This window comes from Misgurnus anguillicaudatus, chromosome 21, assembly GCF_027580225.2.
Source record: "Misgurnus anguillicaudatus chromosome 21, ASM2758022v2, whole genome shotgun sequence".
NCBI classification, from domain to species: Eukaryota; Metazoa; Chordata; class Actinopteri; order Cypriniformes; family Cobitidae; genus Misgurnus; species Misgurnus anguillicaudatus.
Genome location: NC_073357.2, coordinates 3,552,387 through 3,578,131, shown reverse-complemented (window position 1 = coordinate 3,578,131; position 25,745 = coordinate 3,552,387). Strand labels below are relative to the sequence as shown.

General features: G+C 38.6%; 2 protein-coding genes across 2 annotated transcripts; both read right to left on the bottom strand.

Moving 5' to 3' along the window:
- Positions 1-1,194: 1,194 nt before the first annotated feature.
- On the bottom strand, positions 1,195-23,778 carry LOC141353289 (E3 ubiquitin-protein ligase TRIM39-like). Its single transcript, XM_073859752.1, has 7 exons — positions 23,569-23,778; positions 22,893-23,440; positions 22,694-22,789; positions 22,364-22,597; positions 17,251-17,392; positions 2,362-2,388; positions 1,195-2,236 (listed from the first exon to the last, which is right to left on the bottom strand). The coding sequence occupies exons 1-7, from the start codon at positions 23,636-23,638 to the stop codon at positions 1,689-1,691; spliced, it is 1,665 nt and encodes a 554-aa protein (XP_073715853.1). The 5' UTR covers positions 23,639-23,778; the 3' UTR covers positions 1,195-1,688.
- LOC141353214 (erythroid membrane-associated protein-like) lies at positions 6,863-8,717 on the bottom strand (the record flags this gene model as incomplete). Its single annotated transcript, XM_073859690.1, has 1 exon — positions 6,863-8,717. A coding segment is annotated over one exon (639 nt), but the record flags the coding sequence as incomplete, so codon positions are not given.
- Positions 23,779-25,745: the final 1,967 nt, after the last annotated feature.

The following is a 25,745-nucleotide window of genomic DNA, read 5'->3' as shown; positions in this document are numbered from 1 at the left end:
CTTTAAAAATCCAAAAAAATAACTGAACAATCGATGCGGAACTCCCCAGCAAACAAACAAAACACGTGCCAGCTGATTAGACTACCACCAGCTGATCAACGGTAACTTTCATTCACAAAAATGTGAACCGATGACGTAGCACCATACACGCAACTAAAGCCTACACAATGACGTGAATTATAGTGATCTACTTACAATTCGGGATCAGAAATGGCCGAGCCCCCATATGTCACGACTACTTGGCTCACAGCAGCAATGACATAGAGGAGACCACAACAACTGTTCAGTTAAATCAAAAGTAATTTATTAAATCATTCAAATTATTAATAAAAGCATAATTTAAATCAATAAATGTATCTAGTCAGTAAATGTAGAAAATGAAAAGACTAATCCAAAAGTGTAATGCGAATCAGTAAGGTGTAGACTATGTGTTGTGCTGAAAAACAAAAATTAAAGGATTATAATGGTGGCACTGCTGCCAGCACAAAGGCCAGAGCCCAGGCCATCAAAACATGCACAGCAGGGCAGAGAGCGAACAGCTGGCAGGAAATGTCCTTTATAGTCCTGCCCAGAAACGACAACTCCCCCTTCAGCCTAGGAGGAGAAAGATGGGCCAAACAAATTCAGTCAAAAATAGAGCACCCCAGCATAGCAAAACCGGGCATGACAAAATGTTCTAGTCCCATATATGAAACACAGGGAATACAATGGAATAGTGGATTGCAATAAGGTAAGTAGTATACAACCCTACCCTAATAGTCAAATAATATTTTTTTAATCATACCCTTACTGGGGGCTAAGCCCCCCTAAAATGAAAATCCTAGAATCGCCCCTGAATAAAGCTCAGAATTGTAGACCAGGCTAGCAAGACTTCGCAATGTGAGTGTGTGTGTGTGTGTGTGTGTGTGTGTGTGTGTGTGTGTGTGTGTGTGTGTGTGTGTGTGTGTGTGTGTGAATGGATTAAATCAGTGTTTCCCAATCCTGGTCCTCGGGCACCCCCTCCCAGAAAGTTTTAGATGTCTCCTTATTTAAAACACCTGATTCGACTTGTCAGCCTCCTTCTAAAATGGTAAACATGTCTCCCTAACAAGCTGATGAGTGAAATCAGGTGTGTTAAATAAGGAGACATCTAAAACTTTCTGGGAGGGGATGCCCGAGGACCAGGGTTGGGAAACACTGGATTAAATAGTCCAGGTGATTAGGAAACAGGTGTGGTGAGGAGCTGGTAGTGCAAGGGATGCTGGGTAATGTAGTCCGGATAGTGACAGATGAAAGAAACCTTTGAAGGCCAGCAGAGGGAGCCAATCTGGCTCTCATAACACCTAATACCCAGCTAAAAAAGCTTTCTTATATGTAATGAGTTGTAGTAATTTTAACTATATCTACAAATGATGTTAAAATTAACATTTAAATCAAATCTTGAGATTTATTCTCAAACTAATCCAGCAACTTAACATGAATGTAAGAGTCGAGGAAAACCTTTTTGCAGAAAACTCATTTATGGAGAATTATAAAACTTTATTTTAGACATAATGTCTAGCATTTAACGTTTGGGTTTGTATTTAAAAACAAATTCTGAAGATTTACCTACATATTATCATTAAAAAAACAGGAAATTCATATTTTGTTATTTTTCATAGTTCTTAACTTTTTATAAATTTTCTAATTAATGTTTTATGGATGTGAATTCATTTGTTGTAATGAACAGGTGAGATGATCAGAGGAGCTGAATTTTTACCTTCATCATTAAGAGATGGACTGAATAATGGAAAGAGTCTCTCAGTGAAAGTTTGAACAGTGAAAGAGTAGATATGAGACCTGGACTCTACATCATAAAAACAAACCAAACCCTCCTCATAATCCACAAACACCCCGACCTTCTGTGGTTTCAATTTCAAACACAGAGAGACATCGGGATCAACACGGGCCGAATATTCATCCTCATTCCTCAGAGTCAAAGCCCAGAATCCATCCCGAGTCGTTGCTGTGATCCTTCCCTTTCTGTTAATAGATTCTCTGGCCACTCCTAAATCCCATTTAGTTTTGTCCTTCACCTGAACCTCAAAATAAAATCTCCCTGAGGAGAATCCCTCTTTTCCCAGGACAAAGACAGCCTTATCAAATCTCTCTGGATTATCTGGGAGTTTATGTTTAATGTCTCCATCTCGCACTTGTTTTCTATCTTTAGACAGGATGAGTTCTGGATGAGCTGTATCAGGATCCAGAGTCACATCAACTGAGAGAGAGATGAGAGAAAATGAATGACAATATAAAGATGTTGATGTGTGATGAGATGAGTTTGTGTATGTAAAGTATTATTGTTAGTGAATGTGAGAGAAGAGTGCAGATCACACATTGTACCTGCATACTGCTGCATCTTCATCAACACTGTCAACACAAATCACAATAAAACATCAACAAGAGTTTACAGAAACTTAAAAACACTGACAGATAACAAGAATCAGTAACCATATTTCTATAGCAGATGATATTTGGGTTATTATCAGCAGTTTCATTTTGTGGTTATACTGTACATGCAGATTGTGTTTCTTTTTTTATTATTTTTCTAAAACTTCATGCACATTTCTAAAGAGCAGAGTATTTTTAAATGGTGGGGAAGCAAAATTAATAAATGTTTTTGTGATTTTTTGTGAAATGTTTTGTATTCTCTCAAGACCCTTTTGTGTTTTCAGTTTCTTGACTCTTTCCTAACTCATTTTCCCAACAAAAACTCGGTACATTTTCAAGTTTGTAAATGTAATTAAAATACAGTTTTAAATACACTCTCAGAAAAAAGGTAAAAAAGTTGTCATTGGTACCCTACCTTTAAAAAAGGTCCTAATATGTAAGGAATAATTGATGATGGGCCGTAGACATTTGACAAGTAATGCGGCTTTCACATAGGAAGCGGTGTGTGCTGCGCTATGAAACCCATTCATTTCAACGGCTTGTGCCGTGCGAGGGCGGTTTGTTGTTGCGTCGAGCAATGCGCAAGCGCAGCTTGCACTCACGCCGTGGTCAAAGTTCAAAATAGTTTAACTTTTGCGCTGTGCTCTGTGACGATTACCCGCGTTATAATACAAGTTTACGCTCCTATAGAGACAGCGGAAGGAAGTGTCATGGAAACACATAGCAATTCAAGTTGGCATGTCAGGTGTGTTTTAAGTCAGGTAGCCTGTTGGCTTGTTGTAGGTAGGCAGTTTACAGTTACGTGAAATGGAGACGGGCAACATCAGTCTCTGTATTCCTCATGCACTATTTAACCCAAATATAAACATTGTAGTAATTTATTGAAAACCCCTCCTACTTTGGTCTGGCCAGCAGAGCGCTTCCTATTTCTACATCCAGCTTGGTGTGTGATCTCCAGTGTGTGACTGTGACTCTATCTCCTTACCAGCACGGCAGTTGTTGATCTCCAGTGTTATCTACATTTTGCTCCCTGGCTTGCCCAGTGGTTTTTTTCTCTGTCTATCATTTGATCTTTATTGAAGTTTTGTGTCATCTGCATTTGGATCCTTGCCTCAGTTTATTTTTGTCAATACAAACCCTGACATATTCCCCCAGATAGGGGTGAACTGGGATAAAGGAGCATTTTCTTTAAGGTAATTTAACACCTCATGCCATATTATCACAGTATTTCTAACAAAGGGGTTTTGAGTGAGTTTCTTCAATATGGAAACGTTAGCTAAGTAGAGATATAAACTTAAGGGAATTTTAGAGGTTGTGACTTCCTCTATCATCACCCAATATTTTGATGCCAGCTCTCTCATAACTATTTCTGATTGCAATAGCTAAGGGCTCAATGGCCAATACAGTACCTTCCTTTCTGAGAGTATATTAGAAATGTTTCATGTATTTACATATTTTAAGATTTACACTCTGAGAAAAGGCGAAACAATAAAATCATGAATAAAAACCCGCATCACACGATTACGAAAGTGATGTGTTTCAATGGCATAAATGTGTGAAAAATTTAAAACAACAAAGAAGGGTCTTTAAAAGGATATTTTTGTGCAAAACAACTTACTTCTGCCATGGATTCAAAACCAAGGATGACAGGAAACCCTTTTAGACGTTTGTTTTAAATATCATAACTTACTCACGGGTGTGTGGTTTTTATTTTACAGTACGTGAAGGAAGTTAGAAGAGCGCGAGACTGAGAAATGAGTGCTTATAACACTATATATTCATCAGGATACGTGTTAAAAACTAATTGGTTTAGCATTTATAGTCTGTGTTAGTTGTAGAGATGTTTCAATACCATTTTTCTTTTCCCGATTCCGATACCTGGGACCAGGGCCGGATTAACCATACGGGCAACTGGGCAATTGCCCAGGGGCCCAAAATCTCCAAAGGGCCCAGGGCAGCAAGGGCACGAGCAAAATACTGTATCTGGTAAACTCCCGCTGGCCGCTTTATATTAAACAAACTGTCAACACGGGCTTTAGCGCTGCAAAGAGAGACGCTGCGCTGCCTATGACTTTGAACGTGAGTTGAGAGCGGTTGAGAGTCAGTCTCATGCGGACTGACCAATGAAGAGAGGGCCTCAAGTTAAGACCCTCTACTCATTGGTCAGTCCGCATGAGGTGGGTCAAAGGTTCTTACTACTGCTACAACAGAAAAAAACGAGACATGGAGAAGCTAAGTGGGAGCGCGAAGCGGAAATTAAAAAAGGAAAATGACATCAGAAACGCAGAAAATGTAAAGTATAAACAGTGGTGTAGTCTACGTGATATGCAGGCATCTGCGCGATCCGATCGGCGTATGAAATCATATTGGCGCGAAAGTGACTGGGGAGCAGACTGTTGTGGCCCCACAAGAGCCCACAAACGAGTGACAGTAAAGTACCGCGAGAGCGATTGTCGTTATCACATGGAGAAATCCGCTTTGAATCGCTCTCGCGGTACTTTGACATCACCAATAGGTCTGCTTAGCGCCAAATGAAGTCGAACCTGCAGTGTAGCTGCTCACGCGACACTGTAAACGAACCGAGAAGTGAACGAGTGGAGTAGTGCACAACATAAAATCCGGAGAGTTCACAACACACATGTGAGTAAACAACATTTAAATCATCAATCCAGTTTATTACTTTATCTGGAGGTAAGGCTCCAACAAAATAAAATAAACCAGTGTTTATGTCCTGATGGTTTTTAGCTGCCTTCCAGCAGGGGCGGAGCCAGACATTGTAGACATTGGGGGCTTAGCCCACATCTAGGGGTTTCAAAGCTTGGTCCCCTGCCGATATTTTTTCTCCATTTACGGCAGCTTTATAAACTATTTTTTAATCTACGTGTTCCCTGTATTGTCCAGTGTTGGGTGTAACTAGTTACTAAGTAATTTGTTACTGTAATTTAATTACTTGAAAAAGTAATGTAAGGGATTACTCTTATTTTTCTTGTAATCGAATTACAGTTACTTCTGATGTAACTAAATACTGTCTATGGACTGTAGAACAATTATGTATACTATAATAAATAGTGGATTTAACATGGTTTTAGTTTACAATTCTCACTATTAACTGGTTGATTATTAGCATTAATATTACTGAGATGTTGACAGTTTTTTAGTAGGCCTACTTAAATAGCACATATTAATGCTTGATTCTGCAAAACCTTATTCTACACCCTTAACCCTCACCATTTCTACAAATACTTAAAATAAACAACTACTTTAGTATTAATAAGCAGTAGTTGGAGTATATTGAGGCAAAAGTAGTTAATAGTTAATTAATAGAGAGAAATGAACCCTAAAGTGGGACCAGAATAATTGATGTACTTTTATATATTGTTTCTTCGAGCCATTTCAAGCCTATCCTTGTATCATGTACTAAATAGGATTTAGAAAGTAATTAGTAATAATTAAATACTTTTTGGAGTAATTTGTAAAGTAATTTAATTACATGATTGAAGATGTAATTAGTAACTAGTAATTAATTACTTTGAGTAACTTACCCAACACTGGTATTGTCATTTTGAAACTGCAACATAACAAATTTTGACAATGATACTTTAACTTCTCTTATCCAAAAATAGGCAAACATGTTTGCTGAAGGCTAATCCAGTAACTATAAAGCTACATAAGAATAACAATTTTTGACTTCATTGACAGAACAATTTCTCACATGCTTATGGAAGCGTTTCTCTCTCTTTCTGTCTATCTGTCTGTCTGTGATCTCTCTCCACCCTCCTCTCTTCCTATTTGCACTGACAGTTATCACACATAAGGATATTTTAATGTAAGAGATTGGGGATTCACATTTTATAACTGTCTATCAATGTATTTCTGAGGTAAAATCATTGCGAATTTCAAATGCATATGGACAAAACATACCTAACTAACTATATACTTTCTCACCTTCTTACTTCTGATGTCTTTAAAAATATAAATCGTATATCCATCTCTAAAAAAGTATATATGCAACAATGAGCAAGTTTTTTCAAAGTTTTAATTCACTGTTATTAAATGTACTTTAAATACAACCTTACCAATGACCAATGGGGCAGACTAGACCAGAGCACCACAGTAAGTTAGACGTTAGCCATGCAGATAATATATCAGTTGACGCTATTTAACAGTATTTACATCACATAACTACAGGGCTCAAAATTAACTTTTTTATTTGGTAGCACTGGTGCTCCCAACTTTAAAGAGTTAGGAGCACCAGCAAAAATTTAGGCGCATCCATCCAAAAATTAAAAAGTACCACAACTACAATGTAAATGTTAATAGATTTATTTTATTAAAAATAAAACACCACCACCGAGCTTTACACGTCCTATGGCCAGCATTTAAAAGTTGGTCTTCTATTTTATTTTATTTTATTTTTTGCTGCATAAATTCCTAAATTAATACCCAAATGCTGCTGAAATAGTATAGCAGCAATAATAATTTAACAATTACAGGTAACATGACTAAGATTACATAGAAAATCTAGCAAACACGTAAAACACTGATTAATTGTGACATTACAAAAGTGACCCTAATATAGAAGGCTAATATATATTGGTATTGATAACTGCATTACCAGGATGCTTTTACTACTAAATAGGCAATGCTTTAAAAAATACAACAAAAACATACCATCAGCATTGTCGTATTCCACAGCAACATGGACCACAAGGATGTTTGTCGAATGTCCATTCACCAGCGCATGCGCACATACACCATTAAACACACTGACAGACAGGTCGGTGTCTCCATCAATAATAAACACATTTGTCATGACACGTCTTGTGTTTTTGGCACTTTCGCCATGTTTAAGCAAGGTACGTCTGGCGCTTAAAATGTTTTGATTCCGCCATTAACACCGTTTTACAGGATTTACAGTAAACAGTTACATCATAGACACTCGAAATCTTTAAGCCACTCTCTCTGAAAGGTTTAACGTCAACTCGTATTTTCCTGTGGTGGAGTTACATTTGAATCCCGATCGTCGTCAAAAAATACAGTAATAACCTTGGCTGTAATCGGCTCGCTCTCGTCATGCTCGCGACGCGTTCGTCTTTTCACATTTACGCGCTTCACGGCAACAAGGAATGACTGACGCTCATATTAGCCAATCTGCGGTCTTCATTAAACGCAAGAACTTAATGGTGAAATTTGATTGGTTATGTATCGTTGGAGAGAACACTGAACCTGGGACAGCGCCAGCACGCAGGATCACAATCAACTAGCGTCACAACAAAATGGGCAGTCGCACAAATGCTCCCAAATATATTTAAGGTCGCACAGATTAAATTTCGGTCGCATATGCGACCAAAATGGTCGCAATTTCGAGCCCTGAACTATAAATATACACTTACAGTAATAACGAAGGCACTGTAATAATAAAGACACTTTGAAAATGCGTTTACTGTGGGGAGATTCAGAATGTTATTTTGCCTTTAACACGCATCTCTTATTCATTTTCAGTTGAGTGGGGGACCGGAGAGTTAAAGCTGAGTGCCGCCACCTAGCGTCCTGGATTAATTCATTTTACAGATCTGAAAAGATTCGGGGCTTTTGACAAAACATTCGGGGCTTGAGTCCCATAGGCCACCCCCCCGCTCCGCCCCTGCTGTAGTGTTTAATTTAGTATTTTATATTCTGGATGTAAATTCATTTGTTGTAATGAACGGTAAGATGATCAGAGGAGCTGAACTTTTACCTTCATTATTTGGCCATGGGCAAAAGAATGGAAAGAGTTTCTCAGTGAAAGTTTGAGCAGTGAAAGAGTAGATATGAGACCTGGACTCTACATCATAAAAACAAACCAAACCCTCCTCATAATCCACAAACACCCCGACCTTCTGTGGTTTCACTTTCAGACACAGAGAGACATCAGGATCAGCACTGGCCCAATATTCATTCTCATTCCACAGAGTCACAGTCCAGAATCCATTCTGAGGAGACGCTGTGATCTTTCCCTTTCTGTTAATAGATTCTCTGGCCACTCCTAAAGTCCATTTAGTTTTGTCCTTCACCTGAACCTCAAAATAAAATCTCCCTGAAGTGAATCCCTCTTTTCCCAGGACACTGACACAATAATCAAATCTCTCTGGATTATCTGGAAGTTTATGTTTAATGTCTCCATGTTTCACTTGTTTTCTATCTTCAGACAGGATGAGTTTTGGATGAGCTGTATCAGGATCCAGAGTCACATCCACTGAGAGAGAGATGAGAGAATATGAATGACAATATAAAGATGTTGATGTGTTTATAATAGTAGAGATGAGTTTGTGTATGTAAAGTATTATTGTTAGAGAATGTCAGAGAAGAGTGCAGATCACACATTGTACCTGCATACTGCTGCATCTTCATTATCACTGTCAACACAAATCACAATAAAACATCAACAAGAGTTTAGAGAAGAAACTAAAAAACACTGACAGTTAACAAGAATCAGTAACTATATCTCTATAGCAGATGATATGTGGGTTATTACACTATAAAAAATAAGTCTGAGATGAGTTGTTACAACTTATAAAACGAAGTTGACTTTTTTCAACTATATCTTATAAGTAATAACAACTCACATGCAGTTATAACAACTCATCTCTAGTCAACATAAATAATAGTAAGTTGAAATGACTTGTAAATCTGAGCTGATTCAACAAAAAATATTTAAGGCAGCAAAGTATTTTTACAGTGTGGCAGCACTTTCATCCACCTGGTTATACTGTACATTTTTTTTTATTTCTCTAAAACTTCATGCACATTTCTAAAGAGCTATGCCCGGTTGCATGAAAGTCCTTAAGCTAAGAAATCCCTTAAATATAAGGTTAAGGGTGCCCTTAATAAAAAAGGGGTTGCAAGAAAAACCCTTAAGTGAACCTTAAGCCTGTCAATAAGTATTTACCCTTAAATGCTAAAGTATTACCTTAAGTTCTGCTATGCAGTGCTGCAAAGTCCTTAAGTCCCATTTTCCCTTAAAAACTTAAAGGACAAGTTCGGTATTTTACACTTAAAGCCCTGTTTTCAGATTGTTTATGATGAAATAGAACGGTTTTGACCGAAACCTCGACACATGCGGCCGCCCAGAGAATTTTTGGGTGTTTGTGTTTCAGCTCCTACCTTTAGAATGGGTTTAATGGTGCACTGGAACAATCCTTCCTAAAATGCATTAAACTTTCGTTTACAAAGACGTGAAACCCACCGAGTGGCCAGGGGTGCCCACCGGCACGCCCACACAAAAACCGCCGCAAAATACGCATTCCAACAGGCTTTATCGTAGTTTTTGCCAACTCCATTGACTTGTATTAGTTGTGCTGTAAGGTACGGTATTACTCCGCGCCGGGAACTTTGTTTCTATTCTTGCAATTGGCAATGTCGGATTAGCGCCACCATCTGGGCTGGAGTGTCTATTATTCAAGCTCTAAGCGGAAGAATGTACGGGTGTGGGGCGTTTGGAAAAATAGGTCCACAAGTTAACAACGAATGCTAAAACAGCTGTTGGAAAGCGTCTTTTAACGCAGTTTTTGTGTGAGCATATCATTGAATACCCCTGACCACTCGGTGAGTTTCGTGTCTTTGTAAACGAAGGTTTAATGCATTTTAGAAAGGATTGTTCCAGTGCACCATTAAACGCATTGTAAAGGTAGGAGCTGAAACACAAACACCCAAAAATCCTCGGGGCAGCCGCAGATGTCGAAATTTCAGTCAAAACCGTTCTATTTCATTATAAACAATCTGATAACAGGGCTTTAAGTGTAAAATACCGAACTTGTCCTTTAAGGGACTATAACAGGTCCCTTAACGTCACACGCGTCGCGATGGCTGATTTTATGGTTATTTAAGAAAACTAAGTACCAACGCGCATTTCTAGCGATCGAAATAGTCCCTATAGTGAAAAGTGATGCGCATTTATTCTGAGAATAGCGGTTTGATCGTCCGTCAATGTAAAGTGCTTCAAGTTTTAATTTCTTTGAGGTTTTACACATGCCGCACTTGACAGTCTGTTATTTGCGATGTATCATTGTACACAAATCAGCCGTCTGTTGAGCTGCATGCGTTGATTTGTTTACGCTGTGAGATTTTGTAACTATAGCAACCACTTCTCCGCTGCCATGTTTTTGCAGAGACTACCGTAAAATACTTAGTATAAACACTTAGGTAAGGGTGACAAGTTAAGACCTTTGTTGCAACGCTCTTAAAGAAATCCCTTACCTCAGGGATTTTTTCTCCCTCAGGAAACCCTCACTTAAGGAGTTTCATGCAACCGGGCACAGAGTATTTTTAAATGGTGGGGTAGCAAAATAAATGAATGTTTTTGTGATCTCTTGTTTATTGGTTTGTATTCTTTGTGTTTTCAGTTTCTTGACTCTTTCCTTACTCATTTTCCCAACAACCACTCTGTACATTTTCAGTATTTCTTTTGCAAAATAGTTTTAAATACACTTTCAGATAAAAGGTACAAAAGTGTGAATATGTAACAAAATATGTAACATTTAGGTACAGAAACGTTCTTTGAGGTATAAAAGTGTAGTTTTTGAAAAGGTACCACCGTGACTTATGCTTTTGTACCTTCCTTTCTAAGAGTGTATTAGAAATGTTTCATATCATGCATTTACATATTTTAAGATTTACACTTTGTGTCTGAGAAAAGGGCAAAACAATAAAATCATAAATACAAATTTTGCTATGGAACCTAATCACACGACTACGAGAGCGATATTGTGTTTCGATGGCAAAAATGTGTGAAAAATGTAAAACAACAAAGGAGGGTCTTTAAAAGGATATTTTTGTGCAAAACAACTTACTTCTGCCATGGATTCAAAACCCAGGATGACAGGAAACCCTTTCAGACGTTTGTTTTGAATATCATCACTGACTCATAGGTGTGAGGTTTTTATTGTACAGTATGTGACGGAAGTGAGAAGAGCACGAGGTTGAAAAATGAGTGTTTATAACACTATAAATTCATCAGGATATGTGTTAAAAACTCATTGGTATAGCGTTTATAATCTAGTTGGTGGCAATGAATGCACTATTTGAGTGAAACTCCCCATTAAACAAGGTTTACTGACTCCCTGTCACTTATGATGATGATGAAGCCTATATTGTCATTGTACTTTACAATACAACAAAATTTCAATCCATCAACCTGTCCATACATACAATACATAAAAACAAGGGGGTAGACATAACAGGTCGACAGGGCATTGAGAAGAAGTAAAGCATTACATGAGGGAGGGGAGGAGAAAAAACAAACCCCCAGACTATGCTCCAAAAGGAGTACAGTTTGGGAACAGGGAAAAAACAGCTCAGCAACATACATTGTTAAACCTTGCTGTAGATTTCTGGGTAAATAACTGTAAATTGGCAGTATTTAGCTTTAACATCGGTGAAAGGTATTTTACTGTGATATGAGGTTCAGTTATGCTGCACTAATAATAAACTACAGTAAATTACTCTTTGCACCAATTAAGGGAAATAACTGTAATATTGTCTGGTAAATTACTGTCCTCTACATTCCCCATGATGCACTACGTCACAATTTATTGAAAACTGTTTACATCTTCAGTCAGAAAACAAGGATTAATGCATTAACACACACACATACACATCATCAAAATTACCAACAAAAATTCCATGATTGTAACTCTTTAATTGCCAAGTTTATAAGTGATGTTACTTATTTGGTAAATAAATACAAAATGACTTATTTTCAATATAAAAAGTGATTTTGGACTGGATTTGTAAACCCTTTTCACAGTATTGGGCATGTCAAAGATTAGAAAAAACATTGTCTTTGATGAATTTTTAGTTTTTGTGCAGCATCAGATAAAAAAAATTCTTGCTCATTTATTTTTAGTGGCTGTTTTTGCCCCATTGACTTCCATTATAGCAACATTTTTTGATTGCAAAGCCATAACACCTTATTATCATGCATTTTTGATTGTTGGTGGTTTTTCCTGGAGGTAAAATTTGTCATTTTTACTGTTGATCATCATGTGGCACCATTAACCATTTAGTAGGCCTGTGCAAAAAACAGAGCTTAATTTCTGGTTTCTACTTCGAGTTATATGGAGCATTTTCGTTAATGCTTGAATTGTAAGGATAAAAGAAGGTCATTTAAATTATGTTGAATTACTGCAGTTTTGGAATAACCTGAGGGTCAACGGTGACTGAGATCTTTTTTTTGAGGGTGGGATTTGACATGATTTTGTTAGGTGTCTTAAAAGAATTGGTCTATTTGTATTTGTATTTATCTATTGTCAGGATCCTGCCAAGGAGTCTTGTTTTGTATTTAGATCTAGTCATGATGGCAGGGTTCTGGCAGTCCCATGCTTTATGTGGAGGTTCATGGCCTTGTTAAGTGGTGTCTTGTCTCTTGTCCCCGCCCCCTTGTCCTCCTGCTTATTAGTAATCATTGGTTTTATCCCATCACCTGTTTCCCCTGGTTATCTTGTTTCTTTTTTCTATATAATGTCATTGTGTCCTTAGTTCTGTGTGTGATGAACAAGGCGCCCGCCTCATACCCCGATCACCACCAGAGGGAGCCATCCCCCGAGTTTTAATGCTCATTTTGGACTTCATTTCCCATGATTCCACATACCGGGACTGATTACACTCCACCTGTATCCCATCATGAACCCTTTAAATACTCCACTTGGACATTCTTTCAGTGCGAAGTCTTGATTTGCCACGGCTGTCTTTACTGAGCGTTTTCCCTGTCTGTTTATTCTCTGGTTTGTGACTTTGATCTGTTTATCCTTTATTACAATTGTTTGCTGCCTGTCGTTATCTCCTGCCTGTTATACGACTACGAGTTTGCCTGTCCCTTGAATTGTGTTGTTGGTGTATAACCTGTTCGGTTTTACATTGAAAGACAATAAAGACTTCAAATGGATCCTCAGCCTCACAGTGAAACATTACACTGTGCAGGTTCATTTTGTTTTGTTCTCATTTTCATGTGGTTATCTAGTTTTTTAGGGTTTCTAGGGTTTTGTTTTATGTTAGTAAATAAAGTGTTTTCTGTTTTCCCTAACTTTGTCTGCGATTGGGTTCATCCGTCCTCTGATCCTGACATCTATTTCCACAGTAATAAAGTGTATTTGTCTAAATATTTTGGGCTTATATCTCCATTTTTAATAAAGTAACATAAAAAAATCTTTCAAAAGTTTCAGAGTACCACAATGAGTACGGCATTTTATAAACTGTATATACAGTATTATACCTGAAGCATGTGGTACTGTACAGTAATTAACTGAAATCACTGCTGCCAGTTATTAACTGTAATTCCTAACTTACAGTATAAAACTGACATGTTGCCAGCAAGACACCGTAATGGTACAGGGACAGTAAATTACTGGCAACACTGTTGCCAGTTATTCACTGTATTGTCATAGATACAGTACTATACTGGCAACACTGTTGCCAGTAAGTCACCGTTACAGATGCTGTATAGTAACTAGCTGCAGGGGCGTGTCTAGAGGGGGGGGGCATGGGGTGGCACCGCCCCCCTTGGAATATGATTGGCCCACCCTGGTGCCCCCCCTCCAATCTCATTGGGCCAGCTAGATTTACTGTCAACCTGAAAATGCCCACCGCACCATTGGACCAGAGAGCTGTCAATCACTGTTTGATTTGAGACTCGCGCGAACGCGAAGATGAAGCGAGCACAGTAGTTGTGCGTTTTTAAAACAGGAGGAAAGAGACACCATGACACCCACCACACCATTGGACCAGTTGTCAGACACCCACCACACCATTGGACCAGTTTTCAATCACTGTTTGATTTGAGACTTGCGCAAACGCGAAGACGAAGCGAGCACAGTAGTTGCGCGTTTTTAAAACGGGAGGAAAGAGACACCACGACACCCACCGCACAATTGGACCAGTTGTTAATCACTGTTTGATTTGAGACTCGTGCAAACGAGAAGAAGGAGGGCGCCCCGCCACAGACTCAACACTGGCACAAATCAAATAGATTTTCCATGATTACCATTTACATTTTATTTTACTATTTAAAACGGCTTCATGTGCTTTTGCAAGCGCTCAGCAGCGTCTCTCTCTCTCTCTCTCTCGCGTGCACGCTTTCTCACTGCTGCGTGCGGAACCTCGACAGTGCCTCTCTGACACTGAGTGAAGGAGTTAAAAGTTGGCGGTGTTTTCCACCTGGGTTCCTCCGTTGTCTTTTCACGTAAAAGTTAACAGTCAACAGATGTTACTGACAGAGAAGACGGTTGATCGAGTATTATGACTTAACGAAAGGTTAGTGTTTTCCCACACACACACCAGTTCTCTGTGCATGAGCTCTCTCTCTCCCTCCCTATGGTGCGGTATGCGCACGCACGCTTAACAGTATTCTCTGATATTTTTGAATTTGCGCTGAATTGTCTGCGCTATACGCAATCTACATTAAAACTATCACTCGCATTTAAAATTTAAAGCGCGCATAAACACAATCAAATGAGAAGAGCAACCCTGCATGAGACACACCGGTAATCTGAAATCACCTCGTATCACCTCGTCAATGTAAACTGTATCAGACAATGTCGCATTTAAATTAGGATTTTAGCAGTATAAAGTAACAGCTGGTTGGATTAAACACGAGGTGTTACTGGGTCGTGTTTAGTCACTAGCTTAAACTCTTTCTTGTTGTCTGACAACATATCAGATAATATGTAAAAAATAGCATTCAGTTGTGTTAAAATACAATATAGGCTAATAAACAATGAAAGTCAGATCAGACAGAGTAGAAAAACAAATTTTTAAGTAGGCTAATATTTTCCCAAAATCCTGATATGTCAGAATGTTAACTAATACCAGCTACACGCAATGTAGATAGCCTACTTAAAGGAACAGTTCACTTAGGCCCAATCCCAATTCTATTTTATACCCCTCCCCCTTGCCCTTACCCCTACGCCTACCCCTTCCCCTTGCCCCTCGAAACAGAGTGTCAAGGGGTAGGGCTGAAAATATTCCCCTAAGAAATGGGACACCACTACTAGACCGTTACACGTCATCATAAGTCGTTGCTAGCTCCTACGTCATAGATGCTTCGATGTAATAATACAATAAAATGTAATATTACAAGAAATTGTTAAAAAATATATATGTTGTGGAACTATCACAAAGTCAATAACATTAGCAAACTTTTTTTCATGGCGATTTTTACAAATCTTTTTTCTGAGAACATACCGTATACATGAACACAAGATTAAAGGCAACAAAAAACAAGTGATTATTTGTTATTAAAATACTTTTTAATGTCCAAAAATACTTAAATTTATGGGCCATATTGGAAATTTATCATACCCCTTCGTCTGAAGTGTGGTCCTGAAAATCTACGTTTGAAGGGCTATCTGGCCCTTACCCCTACCCCTTCCCCTTCAGCCAAAAGAGAATTGAGACACCCCTACCCCTTCACGTGAACGCGCGAAACAAAGGGGAAGAAGTAAGGGGTAGAATTGGGATTGGGCCTTAATTTAAATGGTCATATACCTAAACTTGTTTCAAACCTGTATGAGTTTCTTTCTTCTGCTGAACACAAAAAAGAAAAGAGTTAAGAATGTTGGTAACCAAAATCAGTTGATGGATCCCATTGACTTCATATGTAGGAACAAAATAACATGCAGTCAATGGGGTTCATCAACTTTCTGTCTACTAAGATTCTTCAAAATATTTTATTTTGTGTTCAGCCGAAGAAAAACTCATACAGGTTTGAAATAACTCTAGGATGAGTAAATTATGATAATTTATTTAAAGTGAACTATTCTGGAACAGAACTGTTGTTTAATCCATGCAAAATACAAAAAATGAATACCATCTATATTAGAACATGTGGCATTGCACAAGGTTTTGGGAACCATGCTTAATATTTTCTAAACCAGTATTTATTTTCATTTGAATTTTTTGATTGCCCCCCCCCCCGACTGGTTCTTGGCCCCCCCCTGTGCCCCCCCCCCATCTATAAAATCCTGGAATCGCCCCTGACTAGCTGGCAACAGTGTTGCCAGTAATTTTCTCCTAAAAAGCCTGGTAAGGTTTAACAGTGTAAGCACATAGTCAGTACACCCTACAACATGAACAACACAGGACTTGCAACACGTTAGGGGGGATTGACACTATAGACCTGAAACAGAGCGCTGTTGTTGATTACTGATTTGTCCTTGTTTATTGCAGTACTAATGTTCTTATTTTAAGTGTCTGTTACATGAAGGTGAGGGGTGAGCAGATGAGTGAGTAAAAGTTAACAATTCTGAAATGACCAGTTGAGGAATGATACAAACAGTGAAGCGGGTCTAGGGCTGTAACGATTAATCGTGCAAATGTGCGTTTTCTCAATGAATTAATTTGAATGAATTATGAAGAAATCCCGGCACATCCCAAAGCCAGGGGAGCTCTTGTGCAGAAACTCCCTTTGTGCCACAGAAGTAGTAGCATCACAAACACTATTCCAGGAAATATCTAGAGGAATATTTATACACTGTTCTTCAAACTGTTTCAGGTATTTTTATGATAATAAAGAATATTTTGAATGATTTTGTTTAACGAGTGTGGCTTTTTTAAATGCATGTTATAAACGACTCCGACTCATAATGATTTTAGATTGAAAAGGACTTCCTACTAACCAAATGCCGTAGTACACACACAAGTTGTGCATGAAACACAGAATCGCAGCCTTGCGATTCAGAATCGATTTGGACAGGCATTTTTAATGGGACACACAATTAATCGTTACAGCCCTAAGCGGTTCCTGTGATGATACTGGTGTATAATAATAATAATCACTAATATAATAATCATTGATGAACTAATATTTACCAGTTGGAGTGAGTTTCTCATTGAGAGTCTTCTGTAGTTGAGTCAGAGCTCTCCTCAGAGTCTCCACACTCACATGAGTCTTCATACTGATCTCAGACCAGTTCTTCATGTCTGGAGCTCTGTACAGGGATGATGAGTCAATCTACAACAGGAGAGAGAGAGAGAGAGAGAGAGAGAGAGAGAGAGAGAGAGAGAGAGAGAGAGAGAGAGAGAGAGAGAAGAAATACATCAGTATAAGAGAGAGAGAGAAAGAGAGAGAGAGAGACAGAGAGAGGTTTAACAAGACTTTATTAATTACAGAATAAAGACAAAAATCACATCATCATCAAAACTCAATCAAATAAATAGGTTTAAAAATTAAGAACCAACTGGCCTTCATCAATTGCACACAAAACATCATTAAGACACCAAATATCCTCAAAACACTCCTCATTGTTTGTAAGTTTATAATATACAAACTCTATATTTAATCTTCCAGCAACCAGGCTTTTGAACATTAATTCAGCATCAGTACTAAGAAGATTCAGCCCTTTATTCTTTCTTGTCTTCCAAATCGCTAACTTTGCCGTTCCAATCAAGTAGTTTAACAGACACGCTTTCCTTCTGATTAAGAATTTGTACATCACACCCCCAATAAACACTTCCTCTAAGAATTCCTCATCAAAAGCTTGAAACCATCCATCAAGTAGATTAAAAAGATCTCTCAACCTATTACATCTTAAGAACAAATGTTCCAAATTTTCTACCATTCCACAAAACCTACACTGTTCACCCACTGCTGGATTCAGGTGCGCTACATGTCTGTCCGTAGCTATCGAACCGTGAATAAGCCTCCACTGCAGATCAGCCGTACGCTTCTCTATAGGAGGCTTATACAGGGCTCTCCACCTGTCCCTCACAAGGAAGTCTGGCTTCAACAAACCTGGCCACCTTGAGACTTTTTGTCCTTTAAGAGAGTTCTGGTGTAAAACTTTAACTGTAGAGTAATATATTGCTTTTTTTGATGCAAACTCAAAGTATTCCAGCTCCGGAGTTCTAAAAGATAGGATTGACCCCGCATTTTCATCTTCATACTCCGTCTTTATAAGATGAGAGATTTTAATTTCTGGAAAATCTTGTTCGTTCGTCATGCCCATCAAAGTTCCTCTGCCAACATACTCTCTGTAACTACTTGGTAACGCGTTTACAATCTCCTCCATGAACTTTTCTGTCAGGCGTGAAGATCTTAAGCCAGTCATTTCTTTAAGGTCCTCTAGCGATTTCCATCCATCTCTATTCAAGAGGTGCCCCAGCTTTACAATTCCATTCCTCTGTAAGCATGCACTTACAGCTACAGAGGACAAAAGTCTTGTTTGAGTCATTGGGTTAAAAAACAATGGTTCCTCTAGAACCCAGTTCCCAGGTTCATCAACCTCTCTTTCAACTTTAAAAACAGTTCTCCATGAATGCAACATTGTCCGGTAAAAATGTGAAAGCTCAGACATGTTTATCTTGTCCAGGTTCATTAAAAATAAATGTTTATCCAATCCAAGACCCCCAGTTTTTTGAAGAAAAGCCTTTGCAGTCTGAGACCAAACCAAGTCCTTATGGTAGAGAAATCTCTGTGCTGCTTGGATTCTGAAAGCACAGATTCTGCTCCTCACGTCCACCAGACCTTGGCCTCCTTCTTCAACTGGAAGATAAATTGCTGCTGCACGAATCCAGTGTTCTCCACTCCAAAAGAAGTTCACAAAAGTTCTTTGTATCCTGCAGATCAACTCATCAGGTGGCTCCAATACCACCAGTCTATGCCACAAAATAGAGGCAGCCAGGTTGTTTACCACCAGAACCCTCCCTCTGTATGACAATTGTGGTAATAGACATTTCCATTTAGACAATCGAGCATTCACCTTTTCCAGCATTCCCTCCCAATTTTCCCCTTAAATGTTGCATTTCCTAAAAAAACACCTAAAAATTTTAACCCCTCTCTTACCCACAGTACTCCACCAGGTAATTTTGGAGGTCCCAACCCTCCCCACTGACCAATAATCAGCCCTTCACTTTTTCCCCAGTTCATTTTTGCTGAAGATGCATTCTCGTATTTCCTAATAATTCCCGTTAAAATATCAACATCATTCTGACTTGTGATAAAGACTGTGATATCGTCCGCATAGGCAGATAACGATACCCTACTACTACTATTTATACCAGGAAGTAGAATTCCATTCAATTCTCTTCTTATCCGACACAACAATGGCTCAATAGCAAGGCTATACAATTGTCCAGAAAGTGGGCATCCCTGTCTAATACCCCTTAATACTGGTATTGGTGCACTTAATCCTCCACCAGCTTTAACCATCACATAAACATTGGAATATAACAACTTAATATAAGATATAAAATTTTCTCCAAATCCAAATTGTTTTAAAACCTTAAAAAGATACACATGGTCAACCCGATCGAATGCTTTCTCTTGATCCAAACAAAGAATACCCAGATTTAAATGATTAAATTGGTTAAAATCAATTATATCCCTTAATAAAAAGAGGTTATCCATGATTGACCTTTTGGGAATACAATACGTCTGGTCATTTTGAACCAATAAGTCTAAATAACACTAACCTATTTGCTAAACACTTTGACAATATTTTATAGTCCAAACAGAGTAACGAAACTGGTCTCCAGTTGTTTAGTAGACCTAGATTTCCTTTTTTGGAAGCAAAGACAGTACAGCTCTACGGCAGCTTATAGGAAGTGTACCACTTTTGATACTTTGAATGAGTACTTCATACAGATCTTGTCCTAATATATTCCAAAAAGCTTGGTAGAATTCAACTGGCAGTCCATCAATTCCCGGAGAACGTCCATTTGATAACTGCTTCATTGCTTCTGTAATCTCTTGAAAAGTTATTTGACTGTCCAGTGATTTTTTCCCCTCATCTCCCACCTGAGGTAAATCACTCAACAAATCAGAAGCACTCTCAGCATCACAGTTTTCAGCATCATACAGTTCTTTGTAAAACTTAACTGCGAGCATCTTTATTTCCACAGAGTCTGACGTTATAGTCCCATCGGGCCGTTGAAGATGATATATTTGTTTTTGTTGGGAGCTTTTCTTTTCAAGGTTGAAAAAGAAAGACGTAGGAGCGTCCATGTCTTTAATGGAACAGATTCTCGCCCGTACAATTGCTCCTTTCACTTGCTCTTGTAATAATGAGCCTAGTTCTTTCTTCTTATTATTTAACAGTTCACTCTGGCCAGTTCCATTGTTATTAAAAATAGTACTTTCCATTCTTTGAATGTCTTTCTCCAAACTTTTTACTGCAGATTTCACCTTTGATGTATTATGTGAACTATAGTTTTGACAAAATATTCTTATATTTGCTTTCCCAACATCCCACCACTGACACATATTTTCAAAAGAATCTTTACGCATTTTCCATTTATTCCAAAATAATTTAAAACTATCACGAAATAAAACATCTTGTAACAATTTTACATTAAAATGCCAAAAATAATTGGGTTTTGTAGTTATCTTCATGTTTAGGTCAAATAAAACCAAGTGGTGATCTGAGAACCCAACAGGTAAAATAACAGCATTCATCACCTTGTTATTCCATGTTTTATCAATATAAAATCTATCTAGTCTTGCCCCACTAACTATATTCTCAGACACTTTAAGCCATGTATATCGTCTAATTCCTATATTTCTTTTCCTCCAAATATCAATCAAATTAAACTCTTTTATAATTTTTGATAATACCACACTTGACTCATTATGAGGTTCTTCCCCATTCCTATCAATGATAAAATCAACAGTGCAATTCCAGTCACCTCCTATGATAACACACACCTGATCTCCAATGTTTTTAACAGCATCTTTTAATTTCATAAAAACCTCCACCCACTCAGGCCCCATATTTGGGGCATAAACATTTATAAGCACAAACACAGTTCCCTTAAATTCTATATGTATTAATAATACTCTTCCCTTTACAACTTCTTCTACAACTAAAATCTTTACATTTATATTTTTTGAGAATAATATGGCTACACCAGAGCTAAAATTTGTCCCATGGCTTAGCACACATTTTCCCTCCCACCATCTATCCCATTCCAACTCATTTTCTGTATTAGAATGTGTCTCTTGTAAAAAAGCAATATCCACCTTCTTAATTCTAAATAATTCTGACACCATTGCTAACTTACTTCCATCCCTAATTTATTTCCTCTGTAATCTGATCATAATTTGTTTCATCAGTATTAATCTGGACATTATCATTTTTATCCTGAACATCCTCAACAACAGCGCTATGTTCAGCTACCTCGTCCTGCCTATCCTGGGCCTTATGTGGGCACGCCATCCTCTTATGCCCAATATCCCCACACTCAAAGCACTTCATGCTACCAGTATTAGCGTAAACCACATACGATTTCCCCTCGTGGCCAACTCTAAACGATATATCCAACTCTGGCTGATTTAAAAACATAAACACTTGCCTCCTGAATGACATCACGTGCTTTAGAGCTTCATTTCGGCATCTCAATGGAATAGTTTTAATCCCACTTGCAAACTTCCCGTACCGTGCCAACGCCATTTCAATTTCATCATTATGAATAAAAGGAGGGACATTAGACACAGTTATACGGGTCGTTGGCGTTACCAGCGGTGAAATAGTAAGAAACTCTCCACCTACCACAATTCCATCGCTTATCAACCGATTTGTCATCTCTTCCTCCTTTACAAACACCACTACCGCCTTATTCATCCGCGACGCCGAAGAAATGTTTTCATATCCGATTAATTCTCCGACCTCCAGTAACACATCCTCCACCGTCACGCCATGTGCAGGCACACACCTGATGCCGTGACGGAGCGACACAGGTGACGCCACCACCTCCGCGGCCGCGGGGCGAGACGCCATCTCAATGCCGCCACAAAAGTTCCAAATAAACAAAGTCTTTACCTTCTTAGTTGAAACCAAGTATTCCTCTTCTAGTACATTTTAATTAAAATGCAGTAGAAAAAAAGAAAAGGCGCAAAAAGCTCCTACACTCCCCGTGAAACCCTCACGCACACCCCAAACGCTCCCAGCATGCACCGAGAGAGAGAGAGATAGAGAGAGAGATTGACCTGTATTAGATGAAGATAATTTTCACTGTGTGTGATCTTCTCCAGCTCACTGTCTCTCCGCTTTAGTTCAGTGATCTCCTGCACCAGATCTTTAATGAGATCTTCATCCTGTTTCTCATCTGCTTTCTGTTTGTCCTCCATCATTTCCAGCAGCTCAGTCTGACATTTCTCAATGGATCTGATCAGATCACTGAAGAGCTCAACACTCGCTGCTTTCTCCTGCTCTCTGCTTCTCTGAAAAAATCAGATTTTCATTACAATTCATCACCTTTATTTATAAGACAAATCAAAACATTATGATCCATCAAATATTTCACATCTTCAACTCACTTTTCTGAGTTCTGCTGAGTGTTTGATGTCTTGAATCTTCTTGATTCTCTTCTGGATCATCTGCTGAATGTCTGGCTGTGTCTTCATCAGTTGAATCTATAGACAGACACATTTGATCATCTTCTGACAAAAGATCATGTTGTTTGAATATGTATAACAGATGAATAAAGCATGTATTAATGTTGTTATGAACTCGTACCTTCTTCTCTTTACTCTCCTCCTCTAGAGGAACAGTGTTGTGATTCTTGTGATCTCCATCAGTACAAAACACACAAACACATGTCTGATCATCTCTACAGAAGAGCTCCAGAGGTCTCTCATGTTTCTCACATATATAGTCTTTTATATTCCCAACAGGATCCAGCAGTTTGTGTTTCTTTAAGTTCAGGACTCTCTGGTGAGGCTCCAGATGAGTTTCACAGTAAGATATCTGACAGATCAGGCAGGACTTCAGGGCTTTTCTTTCATCACAGACGTCACAGAGGACTTCAGATCTTCTCAGACTAAACTTTTCTTTAAAGATCAGCATGATCTCTCTAAGTGTTGTGTTGATGTTGAGCTCTGGTCTTTTACTGAATGTTTCTTTACAGCAAGGACAGCTGTGGATCTGACTGTTGTCCCAGCACTGTTTCAGACAGATCCTGCAGAAGTTGTGTCCACATGGAGTGCTGACTGGATCACTGAACACATCCAGACAAATACAACACTGAAGCTCTTCAGACATAGAAACACTGGAGGATGACAGAGCTGAAGAACACAGAGAGAAATCATCAACATTTATCATTGACACACTATTTGCAGTATGTCTTAAATCAATAATAAAATAATAAATAATTATGACATAATAAATAATGAGTTTTGTGTTGTTTGCTTACATGGAGGTAACTCTATACTCTCTCTTCTGGTCCGTCTTGGTTTTGGTGATGTTGGTGAAGATTCTGCCATTGTTTTTCTTCTCTTTAAAACGTTTCAGAAAATAATCACAACACAAATCACATTTCACAGTGTTTCAGTTTTTCATTCTGTCTTCAGTTCACATACTGTACTTCCTGGTTCACTTTAAGCCGTGTGACTCAATGACAACAAACACTAAACTTTAATTTTCTTTACTTTCATTTAATTAAATCATATTAAAATTTTACTGTAGATTAAAATAATTCAACTAGTTTAACTTGTTCATTAATAAGACTTAGTCTAATGTGTATTAGTTAATTATAAACCCCACTGAACGAGAACATTAACATTAGAAACTTGTTCAGAGAAATTTCTCATATATTTCCATCATGTTACCTGTGAATGAGCATCAGATGTGTTCATGTACTGGTCAAGTCTCAAATATCTTCTTTCTTTAAGAGATAAAGAGTTTAAAAGCTTGCAGCTTGTTGACTGTAAGTTTAGTTTCACTTTCACTGAAAGCTGCCTCACCTGTGCTGATGTCATAGCTCCTCCCACATTTCCTCATACATATGGAGCTGATCTGTATGATGTGTGTTTGGTGTGTGTTTATATACAGCTTCAATGTAGGTTGTATAAAATGTTTATATTTATAGGTTGATCCATTTATTCCCCAGGTTAAAGAGGCATCAGATTCATACAGTGCACATCACAAATGAGTACACCTCCTTTGAAAATTAAGATTTTTCTACATTTGTTAGTAAATATGAGACCAATTTGCTGTATTTTTACACACCAGTTTTATTAACATAAGAGTGAAAGTCACTTACCATCTTAAGGGTACGAAAAATAACACATTTAAATCAAATGAAGTGATGCAAAAATGAGTAGACCCTACAAAAATTCTTTAAAAAACTATTTTGTATGGCCTACATTCTTTTTTTAAAAAAACAGCACTAATTCTTCTAGACATTGAATAAAGAAGTTGACAAATTACACCTTTAATTCTCCATTCTTGAACAATGACCACTTTAGATCCTGGATGGAAAATGACGTCTTGTCATTTTAGAACTCCTCATAGCTCAACCTGGGGTTGAGGTCTGAATCACTTTTACCCTGTGCTTCTTCTAAAATGAATTAGTGACCCTAGATATGGGTTTTGGGTCACAATCATGTTAAAAGATTGCCCAGTGACCAACGGCACAGAGTGATTGTAGCATCTTCTCTTTAAGTATTTGACAGTATATCTGTGTATTCATGATGCCGTCTATAAAATTCAACTCTCCGACACCTGCAGCCCTCATGCAAACCCACAGAAGAGCACTGCCACCACCATGCTTTACTTTTTAGGGCCCGAGCACACCGGGGTGTGAGGACCCTATTGTTCTTCAAGGAGTTATTATTAGGGCCCGAGCACCGAGGAGCAAGCCAGAATGGCCTGCACCGAAAGGTGCGAAGCCCTATTGTTTTTGCTCTGATTATTATTTTTTTTATTATTATTAGGGCCCGAGCACCGAGGAGCAGAAAGGTGCGAAGCCCTATTGGTTTTGCTCGGATTATAATTTTTTTATTATTAGGGCCCGAGCACTGAGGAGCAGGCCAGAATGGCCTGCACCGAAAGGTGCGAAGCCCTATTGTTTTTGCTCGAATTTATTATTTTTATTAGGGCCCGAGCACCGAGGAGCAGACCAGAATGGCCTGCACCGAAAGGTGCGAAGCCCTATTGGTTTTGCTCGAATTTATTGTTTTTAGGGCCCGAGCACCGAGGAGCAGGCCAGAATGGCCTGCACCGAAAGGTGCGAAGCCCTATTGTTTTTGCTCGAATTAATTAATTTTATTAGGGCCCGAGCACCGAGGAGCAGACCAGAATGGCCTGCACCGAAAGGTGAGAAGCCTATTGTTTTTGCTCGAATTTATTATTTTTATTAGGGCCCGAGCACCGAGGAGCAGGCCAGAATGGCCTGCACCAAAAAGTGCGAAGCCCTATTGTTTTTGCTCGGATTATTAGGGCCGGAGCACCGAGGAGCAGGCCAGAATGGCCTGCACCGAAAGGTGCGAAGCCCTATTGTTTTTGCTCGAATTTATTAGGGCCCGAACACCAACGAGCTGGCCAGAATGGCCTGCACCGAAAGGTGCGAAGCCCTATTGTTTTTGCTCG